This window comes from Rutidosis leptorrhynchoides, chromosome 1 (assembly GCF_046630445.1).
Source record: "Rutidosis leptorrhynchoides isolate AG116_Rl617_1_P2 chromosome 1, CSIRO_AGI_Rlap_v1, whole genome shotgun sequence".
Taxonomy (NCBI): domain Eukaryota; kingdom Viridiplantae; phylum Streptophyta; class Magnoliopsida; order Asterales; family Asteraceae; genus Rutidosis; species Rutidosis leptorrhynchoides.
The window spans coordinates 229441124-229452922 of record NC_092333.1 but is presented as its reverse complement, the minus strand read 5'-3'; the positions used below and the strand labels follow the sequence as shown (position 1 = coordinate 229452922).

The 11799-nt window shown below is 33.3% G+C and overlaps 1 protein-coding gene across 1 annotated transcript; it reads right to left on the bottom strand.

Annotated features, from left to right (window-relative positions):
* Positions 1-10363: 10363 nt before the first annotated feature.
* Positions 10364-11456, bottom strand: LOC139895520 (F-box protein At2g35280-like). Its single transcript, XM_071878143.1, has 2 exons — positions 10986-11456; positions 10364-10450 (listed from the first exon to the last, which is right to left on the bottom strand). The coding sequence occupies exons 1-2, from the start codon at positions 11454-11456 to the stop codon at positions 10364-10366; spliced, it is 558 nt and encodes a 185-aa protein (XP_071734244.1).
* Between the last annotated feature and the right edge of the window lie 343 nt (positions 11457-11799).

Sequence of the window (11799 nt, the reverse complement as noted above, 5' to 3'; positions counted from 1 at the left end):
ATAAAGGATTTTTGGTATGAAATGATTTTCGGATATCGGATGATATTCTATTTGCATAGAATACCTATATAGAGTACAAAGGATTTCGCAAATTACGGAGGAATTTTCGGAAGCTGTCAGATAAAGTTTACAGTAACAGATACGCTAAGATATGAATTTTGTCTATACACTAATCATGCAATCAATGCAGTAAGACGTGTCTCGACTAAGAATGTTAAGCAGGTAATTCCCGACAAGAGATGATAAGCAAAACTTTTGACATGCAGACACGGTCGAAGTCCAGACTCATTAATGCATCATAACAACTTATCAGTTAGATACACTAATGCAAGACCTGGTTCGCTAAGACCAATGCTCTGATAAAAACTGAAATGGCCCATCCAAATCCATATGGATGAATACAATAACATTTGGTCCCATCGCGAGGTATTGACCTCTATATGATACGTTTTACAAACATTGCATTTGTTTTTAAAAGACAACTTTCATTACAAAGATAGTTGACAAATATGAATACCATTTCACAATATAATCAGACTATAAATGACTTAATCTGTCATTTACTTTAATATAATCTTGTTGAACTCAACGACTCGAATGCAACGTCTTTTGAAATATGTCATGAATGACTCCAAGTAATATCTTTAAATTGGGCAAATGCACAACGGAAGATTTCTTTCATACCTGAGAATAAACATGCTTAAAAGTATCATTATACAGGCATTTCGCAATCTGCATATAGATAAAATCATTCATATGGTGAACACTTGGTAACCGAACTAATAGGATGCATATAGAATATCCCCCGCATACAGGCATTTCGCAATCTGCATGCTATATACCGGCCGTCGCAATCAGTATATATCAATCGAAGTACTAAAGCATTTGTAACTCGAATGGGACGTGTCAAGGTCCATAGATCTATCTTTAGGATTCGCGTCAATTAGGGTCCATTTCCCTAATTCTTAGGCTACCAAGCTAACAAGGGGCGATATTCAGTATTCGTAATCCAACCATAGAATATAGTTTAAGTACTTGTGTCCATTTCGTAAAACAGTTTATAAAACAGCGCATGTATTCTCAGCCCAAAAATATATGTAAAAAGGGAGTAATGAAACTCACTTTCACAAATTTTTAATTCGTCGAAAATCAGACTTAGCCACGGATCGATTCACGAACCTATAACAAATATATACATATATATCAAAGTATGATAGAAATACATTCACATCATATTTTTATTTACGTGTTGATGATTTAAGTTGTCAAGTTAGCAGTCCAACGTTAGTAGTCCAATGTTAGCAGTCCAACGCTAGTAGTCCATATATATAGTTCAATATATCACCCTGGAATAATCAAGACGTATTGTAAATATAATGTCTAAGACTCAATCACAACCCATTGTACAACTATTGTCTTTGAAGTTATCTCGACGTGTTGTGTACATGTGTCTTACGATTTATCTGACGTATTGTAATATATTGTCTAAGACTCATTCACAACCCATTGTACAACTATTGTCTTTGAAGTTATCTCGACGTATTGTGTACATGTGTCTTACGATTAACCAAGACTAGTATAGTACAAGGAAATATGTATAAATATATGTATAATACAAGAAAAGTTAGCTAGGACATGGTTAGTATAGATTTTTGCAAAATAATCCCGTAGCTATTTTGGTGATTTCTAACCAATCTTGTTTTGCCCATATCTTCTTCGTTATAAATCGGTTTTGAGTGATTCAAATTGCTATGGTTTCGTAACGAACTGTAGTATTTAGAACTAAACTGAAAAATTAGTGGTTCATAGTCGGAGTTACAGGTTACAAGTCCATATTTGAAAGAGGTAGTCATTTCCGTCGAAAGAACGACATCTTGATGACCATTTTGAAAAACATACTTCTACTTTGAGTTTAACCATAATTTTTAGATATGTTATCATGTTTATATGAAATATTATTTTCCCAAAATACAAATCTTTAAATCAAAGTCTAAGATAGTTTTTTTTTTTTTAATTATCCAACCCGAAACAGCCCCCGGTTTTACTACGGCGGAGTATGTCCGGTTTTACGGTGTTCTTCGTGTTTTCAAGTTTTAAATCCTTATGTTAACATATCATATAGATATAAAACATGTGTTTAGTTGTTTTTAAAAGTTAATTTAGAAGGATTAACTTTGTTTGCGAACAAGTTTAGAATTGACTAAACTATGTTCTAGTGATTACAAGTTATTTTCTTCGAATAAGATAGTTATTTAAGTAAGAATCGAACGATGTTATGAACATCATTACTACCTCAAGTATAGTAGTTATACCTACTAGAAATGATGAGAAATAAACTTGAGCTTCAAAGGATCTTTAATGGCTTGGAAGTTCTTGAAGTAGAATCATGACACGAAAACAAGTTCAAGTAAGAATTCTATCTTGATTTAAGATAGTTATGTTTATAAGAATTGAACCAAAGCTTGAATAAGTTTATTACCTTGATTATGAAATGAAAAGTTACTGAGATTAGATGGAAATTCTTGATCTTTGATGAGTTGTTGGGTTGGATTAAAAGGATTGAAAGAAATCTTGAAGTCTTCTTGATTTTATGAAACTAGAACTTATAGAATTTATGAAGAACACTTAGAACTTGAAGATAGAACTTGAGAGAGATCAATTAGATGAAGAAAATTGAAGAATGAAGGTGTTTGTATGTGTTTTGGGTCGTGGTACATGGATTAGATATAAAGGATGTGTAAGTTTATTTTCTTGTAAATAATTCATGAATGATTAATAATATTTTTGTAATCTTGCTAAATAATTCACACTAGATTACAAAGAATGGTTTCCACATGTTTTATGGCTGATCTAGGGCTGCTAAGGTGATGATTTGATATGTATATACCAATAGTAAATACATCTAAAAGCAGCGTACAATACGAGTACAAATACCGAACGAATACGAGTAAAATTCTTGATGAAAACGAATGAGAATATGATTACAACTATCTTTGTCAAGTATAACTATTTTGATATATGTCTTTAAGTCTTTCAAATGTGTATTAATACTTCTTAATACATTACATATATATATATATATATATATATATATATATATATATATATATATATATATATATATATATATATATATATATATATATATATATATATATATATATATATATATATTAATTAAGTCATTATTTCATCGTTAATCGTTACATGTATATATTGTTTCGAAACCCTTAAGTTAGTAGTCTTGTTTTATGTATATAGTTCATTGTTAATACACTTAATGATATACTTAATTATCATTATATCATGTTAAACATAATATATTAATATATCTTAATACAATACATATGTATTTATTTTAATTAAGACGTTATTACGTCGATAACCGTTACATATATATCTTGTTTCAAATTCCTTAATTTAGTAGTCTCATTTTATGTATATAACCCATTGTTAAAATACTTAATGAGATACTTACTTATCATAATACCATGTTAATATATATATATATATATATATATATATATATATATATATATATATATATATATATATATATATATATATATATGTCCATATATATATCATCATGTCGTTTTTACAAGTTTTAACGTTCGTGAATCGTCGGACAAACTGGGTGGTCAAACGTTTATGTAAAATCCGTTTCAATTAATCAAATCTTAACAAGTTTGATTGCTTAACATGTTGGAAACATTTAATCATGTAAATATCAATCTCAAATATATACATATATTTGTATACATATCTTATTTACAAATAGTGGTTCGTGAATCGTCCGGAAAAGTCGAAGGTTACATGAACACAGTTCCAAATTTTTGAATTTCAACTTAACAGACTTTGCTTATCATGTCGGAAACATTAATTCATTTAAAGATTAAGGTTAAATTTGGTCAAAAATTTCCGGGTTGTCACATTGTATACGTATTGTCATGGAACGTACCAAGATTATTATATATATACAAGCTCGGAATCAACCAAGATTATAATATTTTGTTATACTAATGATAACATGTCCGAATATATATAGGATATAGGAAAAGTTAGCAAGGATATGGTTAATATAGTTTTTAAGGTGTTCTTCATATGTACAAGTTATAAGTTCTTATAATATCTTAATATAACATCATAATACATATAAATAAGTTTTATTAGAGTTAAGTTAGAAAGATTAGATTAGTTTTCCAAATTAGTTTAAAATTAACTAAACTATGTTCTAGTAGTTATTAGTTATGAATTCTTATATATATAGCTATAATCATATGAATTGAACAAGAGTTTTGGTAAGGCTAATACCTTGATTTAAGAAAGGTAAGTAGCTGAATATGAAGAGGATTTCTAGAGCTTGAAAGACTCCTTGAATTGGTGCTTAAAGATAACTAAATTTGAAAGCAAAACTTGAATCAAAGTAAGTGTTCTTGATTGCTTCTTATATGATGATTATAGATTGTTTTTGAAGCTAAAAGATGAAGAAAATACTTGGGGATGATCTAGTATGAAGATGGGAGTATTTTGAGAGGGAATTTAGAGAGTATGAATGAGAAAATGGAATGGAAAAATGGGTGTATGCATAAAAACGTTTTTAGGGTATATATAGACAACTTATGTTGTCTTTTTTTGACTAATATCAAGTATAAGTTAAATTGATGATGTCATGCATGACATAATAAGATTGATAATGTCATGCATGACATAATATATCAATCATTCAGATTTCTATTGGTATATACCAATAGTAAATACTTCTAGAAGCTGCATATAATACGCGTATAAATACCATATAAATACCGTATAAATACCGTATAAATACGAGTAGAATTCTTGAGAAAAATGAATGGAAATACGAATATAGCTATCCTTTATCTGTATTTGTATATTATTAAGTGTATTCAATACTTTTAAGGATGTATTTATACTCATAATACATTGTATGTAAATACATTTTAACATAAGTTAATTTCATCGTTTAAAAAGTAACATATATATTGTTCGAAAACTCTTTAAATTAGTAGTATGAAAATGTATATATAATACCTTTTTAATATACTTAATGAGATATTTAATTATCATATTTTCAAGTTAAATATATATATATATATATATATATATATATACATATATATAATTAATACAAGGTATGACGTTCGTGAATCGTAGGAATAAAAGGGTGACCAAAAGCTTGTGTAAAACTCTTTCCGGAGGTTCAAGACTTATTAAAATTCATTACTTATCAAGTCGGAATTATTAAATCATGTAGATAGTATAATCAAGTAGTCGGAAAAATCCGAGTCGTCACAATTTGGGTGTATATACCAATAGTACATACATCTAGAAGCTGGGTATTATACGAGTGAAAATACCGTATGAATACGAGTAAAATTCTTGATGAAAACGAATGGGAATATGATTATATCTATCTTTGTTAAGTATAAGTATTTTGATATATGTATTTAAGTCTTTCAAAAGTGTATTAATACATCTTAATACAATACATATATATACATTTTAATTAATTTGTTATTTCATCGTTAATCGTTATATATATGTAACGTTTCGAAACCCTTAAGTTAGTAGTCTCATTTTATGTATATAGTTCATTGTTAATATACTTAATGAGATACTTAATTATCATATTATCATGTTAAATATATAGATATATATGTCCATATATATATATATATATATATATATATATATCATCATGTCGTTTTTACAAGTTTTAACGTTCGTGAATCGTCGGACAAACTAGGAGGTCAAATGTTTATGTAAAATCCATTTCAAACATTCATGTCTTAACAAGTTTGATTGCTTAACATGTTGGAAACATTTAATCATGTAAATATTAATCTTATATAATATTCATAGAAAAATCATCGTCGTTACAGTACCTACCCGTTAAATAAATTTCGTCCCGAAATTTTAAGCAGTAGTAGGCGTTGACGCAACATCTGGAAATAAGTGCGGGTATTTTTTGCTTCATCTGATCTTCACCCTCCCATGTGAACTCAGGTCCTCTACGAGCATTCCATCGAACCTTAATGATTGGTATTTTGCTTTGCTTAAGCCCTTTAACCTCACGATCCATTATTTCGACGGGTTCTTCTACGAATTGTAGTTTTTCATCGATTTTAATTTCATCAAAAGGAATAGTGAGATCTTCTATAGCTAAGCATTTCTTCATATTCAAGACATGGAAGGTGTTATGTACGGTGGCGAGTTACTGAGGTAGTTCAAGTCGATAAGCCACTGACCCAACATGATCAATAATCTTGAATGGTCCAATGTATCTCGGGTTTAGCTTTCCCCATTTTCCAAAATGAATGACACCTTTCCAAGGTGATACCTTAAGCATGACCATGTCATCAACCTTAAATTCTAAAGGTTTTCTTCTGACATCGGCGTAGCTCTTTTGCCGACTCCTGGCTGTTTTCAACCGTTATTGAATCTGAATGATCTTCTCAGTAGTTTCCTGGATAATTTTCGAACCCGTAATCTGTTTGTCCCCCCACCTCGCTCCAAAAAATCGGAAACCTGCACTTCCTACCATAAAGTGCCTCGAACGGTGCCGCATTAATACTCTAGTGATAACTGTTATTGTAGGAAAACTGTGCTAATGATAGATGTTGATCCCAACCATTTTCAAAATCAATGACACATGCTAGTAGCATGTCTTCAAGTGTCTGTATCGTCCTTTCACTCTGCCCATCAGTTTGTAGATGATAGGTAGTACTCATGTCTAGAAGAGTTTCCAATGCTTGATGTAACGTCTGTCAAAATCTTGAAACAAATTTGCCATCCCGATCAGAGATAATAGAGATTGGTATTCCATGTATGGAGATGACTTCCTTCAAGTATAGTCGTGCCAATTTCTCCATTTTATCATCTTCTCTCATTGGTAGAAAGTGTACTGACTTGGTAAGATGATCGACTATTACCCAAATAGTATCATAACCACTTGCAGTCCTTGGCAATTTAGTAGTGAAATCCATGGTAATGTTTTCCCATTTCCATTCCAGAATTTCAGGTTGTTGAAGTAGACCTGATGGTTTCTGATGTTCAGCAAAAATGTTTCTTGAGATCTTGGTACATTTTCCCCGCTCCGGAATGTATTGAGTATCTGGTTTTATGTGCTTCCCTAAGTACCATTTCTCTCATATCCCCAAACTTTGGTACCCTAATTCTTTCATCCAAATACCGGGTTCAGTCCTCCCGAATAGTAAGCTGTTTATCCAATCTTTTGGGTATTTCCTTTTCAAAACTACCTTCTTTCAAAACCCCCTTTTACGCCTCTTTTATTCGAGTAGTAAGGTTAGTATGAATAATTATATTCATAGCTTTTACCCGCATAGGTTCTCTTTCCTTTCTACTCAAAGCGTCGGCTACCACATTCGCCTTCCCCAGATGATAACGAATCTCACAGTCATAATCATTTAGTAGCTCAACCCACCTACGCTGCCTCATGTTCAGTTGCTTCTGATCAAATATATGTTTGAGACTTTTGTGGTCAGTATATATGGTACATTTGACCCTATATAAGTAATTTTTCCACATCTTCAATGCAAAAACAACAGCGCCCAATTCCAAATCGTGAGTCATATAATTCTGCTCGTGAATTTTAAATTGTCTAGACGCATAAGTAATTACCTTCGTTCATTGCATTAACACACAACCGAGACCTTTCTTTGAAGCGTCACAATAAATCACAAAATCATCATTCCATTCAGGCAATAACAATATAGGTGCCGTAGTTAACTTTTTCTTCAACAATTGAAATGCATTCTCTTGCTCATCCTTCCAGTCAAATTTCTTCCCTTTATGCACTAATGAAGTCAAGGGTTTTGCTACTCTGAAAAAATCTTGGATGAATCTTCTGTAGTAACCAGCCAATCCTAGAAATTGACGTATGTGCGTTGGAGTTTTCGGGGTTTCCCACTTTTCTATAGATTCAATCTTTGCTGGATCAACCTGAATGCCTTCTTTGCTCATTACATGAAAACTTAGCGTACAGTTCTTCCTATAGATTCAATCTTTGCCGGATCAACCGGAATTGCACTTCTTTTAACCAAAATGCACACTTAGAAAACTTAGCGTACAGTTCTTCCTTCTGCAACAATTCTAGCACCATTCTCAAATGTTCTTCGTGCTCTTGGTCATTCTTAGAGTAAATAAGTATGTCATTGATGAAAACAATGATAAATTTATCTAGATATGGCGCACACACCCGGTTCATGAGGTCCATAAACACGGCTGGTGCATTAGTCAATCCAAACGGCATAACCATAAAATCATAATGACAGTAACACGTTCTAAAAGCAGTCTTTGGAATATCCTCCTCCTTCACCCGCATTTGATGATAACCGGAACATAAATCAATCTTCGAATAAACTGAAAAACCTTGCAGTTGGTCAAATAAGTCGTCAATTCTTGGTAGTGGATAATGGTTCTTGATGGTAAGCTTGTTCAACTCTCGATAGTCGATGCACAACCTGAACGTTCCATCCTTCTTCTTGACAAACAACACAGGAGCTCCCCACGGTGACGTGCTTGGTCGAATGAAACCACGCTCCAAAAAATATTGTAATTAGCTTTGTAATTCCTTCATTTTGCTGGGTGCAAGTCTGTAAGGAGCACGAGCTATCGGTGCAGCTCCCGGTACAAGATCTATTTGAAATTCAATGGATCGGTGTGGAGGTAGTCCCGGTAATTCCTTCGAAAATACATCGATAAATTCCTTTACGGCGGGAACATCATTGATGTTCTTTTCTTCAGGTTTGACTTTCTCGACGTGTGATAAAATGGCATAGCAACCTTTTCTTATTAGCTTTTAAGCCTTCAAGCTGCTAATAAGATTCAACTTCGCGTTACCCTTTTCTTTGTACACCATTAAGGGTTTTCCCTTCTTTCGCAGAATACGAATCGCATTCTTGTAACAAACGATCTCTGCTTTCTCTTTGATCATCTAGTCCATGCCGATTATAACATCAAAACTCCCTAATTCTACTGGTATCAAATTAATTTTAAACGTTTCACCAACCAATTTAATTTTTCGGTTCCGGCATATTTTATCGGATTTAACTAGTTTACCGTTTGCTAATTCAAGTAAACACTTATTATCCAACGGTGTTAATGGGAAAATTAATTTAGCACAAAAATCTCTACTCATATAGCTCCTATCCGCACGCGAATCAAATAAAAGATAAGCAGGTTTATCGTCAATAAGAAACGTACCCGTAACAACCTCCGGGTCTTCCTGAGCTTCTGCCACATTGATGTTAAAGACTCTTCCACGGCCTTGTCCATTATTATTCACTTGGTTTGGGCACGTACTTTTGTAATGGCCCTGCTTTCTGCATACATAACAAGTAATGGCGGCATTATTTGTTCCTTTAACCCCTGGTCAATAGGCTTCACACTTCGTCACACCATGACCCTTTCTATTACACTTGGTACAGGATGCCGAACAGTAAGTAGTCGTATGGTATCCTTCACACCTTTGGCACAGAATATTTTGCATCTTGTTGTCATTGTTGTTATTGTTGTTGTTGGGATTGTTGTTGTTGCGGTTGTTATTGTTGTTGGGACGGTTGTTGTAGTTGTTGTTGTTGTTGGGGGTTACGATTGTTGTTGCGATGAATGGTGTGATTGTTGTTGTGGTTATTGTTATTGTAATAGTGACCCTTGTCACTGGTTTCTTCCCACTTCCTTTTGCTTTCCTTTATTTTCGCCTCTCCAGCCGCCAGTTCTTTATTTCTTCCCTCAATATAGCCCATGAGTTTGTGAGCCATTCTACTTGCGTTCTGCATCGAGGTAGGTGCAGATGCACTTAAGTTCTCCTGAATTCTCACTGGCAGCCCTTCACAAATGTGTCGATCTGTTCTTCCTCGTCCTCAAACATACCAGGACACATTAGAGACAACTCTGTGAATCGTCGCTCATATGTGGTGATATTGTTTCCTTGCATTTGTAGTTCTCTAAGCTCTATCTTGTGCTTGTTGACCTCATTCCAGGGACAGTACTGCTCATTTAGCATATGTTTGAATGCTGACCACGGTAGTACGTAAAAAGTATCTTATCCCACCTGCTCGAGATAGGTGTTCCACCATGTTAACGCAGTACCTGTGAAAGTATGCATGACGTACTTCACTCTATCCTCTTCAGTACATTTGCTTATAGCAAATACAGATTTTACCTTCTCGGTCCATCATTTCAGTCCGACTGGTCCTTCGGTTCCATCGAACTCAAGAGGTTTACAGGCAGTGAAAGCCTTGTAGGAGCATCCTACGCGATTTTCTGTGGAATTAACTCCACTGCTAGACCCCGAGTGATTGTTGTTGTGCAATGTAGCCTACACTACGGCTATGCTTATAGCAAGAAAGTTACGGAATTCTTCCTCGTTCATGTTCAGGGTTTGTCTGGTAGTTGGTGCCATTTCCTTCAAAGATAGCCAAAAGAGTTAAGTTAATCATATAGAATATTAGGAGTAGTCATTAGTATTTTGCAGCATAATATGAACTTATTATTATAAAAGCCTTTTCTTCATATTAGCGTTTTATAATTCGGGTAATACCTACCCGTTAAAGTACATACTTAATAGCTAATATACAAATCAACTACTACAATTCTATCATGAAAAACTAATTACAATAATACTTCACGCTTAAACTTTTAATACAATATCTTACAATCATAAAATACTACTATATTACATAGCACACGATAACTATAATACACAGTAGCTGTTAAGACAATTCTAGTTAAACTCAAACCGTTCAGTAAAAACACGTAACTCATAGGATCAAAAAATAAGACATGCATTCCAGTTTAATTAGTATTGTTTCCCAACCCATGTTCAGTGGAAAATAACCGTTGTGGCCCTTGATAGTACAGCACGTTGTGATGTTGTCAAAAGGACGGGGGTTACATAATACCCAACAGCATCGTAACAAATCAAAAACCTTAGTCCTTACCTTAACCACTAAATCCGTTACTAGTGGAAATGTTCTATTAAGAAGTTGTATCCCGATGTTCTTTTTCTCAGTTTGGTGAGAAGCAAACATAATTAACCTATAAACGTAACATGCTTCTTTTAATTGCATATTTGAAGCTTTTTCTAAATAATGAAGTCCTATATCGGGGTATATAGAATCGAAATAAGTCCTTAAACCATAGCAAAAAAACGCATTAGGGTTTCCATAATATGTAGCCATAAAGAAAATACGGACCAACTTATGATCTCCCCAAGGTGAGATACACCACCTGTCAAAGGAAAGCCTTTCATAAACCAAAGCATGCTCGGAATGCGTATCAAATGCTTTACAAACCGACTTCACCATAAATAATTGGGCCGATGAATCTTGACCAACTTTAGATAAGATTTCAACAATCATATCCTGTGGTAGATCCTCTAAAATATTCGGTTGTCTATCCCTAACATCCATTTTTGTAATTCGTTTTAAACTGTAAAAGAGACGAAAATTATGCTTAGATCTATAGAAGAAGATGATGGTAAATAACAAGCCATAACAAGCAATTTTAACATATAGCATAGAAACACAAGCACGCTATAATACATATATTACAAGGCATGGTAAGACTTATTAACTGCGAACTCTTCAATCGGACTCACTAGTTTCTTTCTCTTCTGACTTAGTTCGTTCTGCTAATTTCTTACCGATACCCATACCGTCCCTAATACGAGCAGTCATTTTCACACCCTTTTCAGAAGGACCTAGTCTCTGAGATGTTCCAGGTTGATAATTAAAGTTTAAGTGATACGGGTGT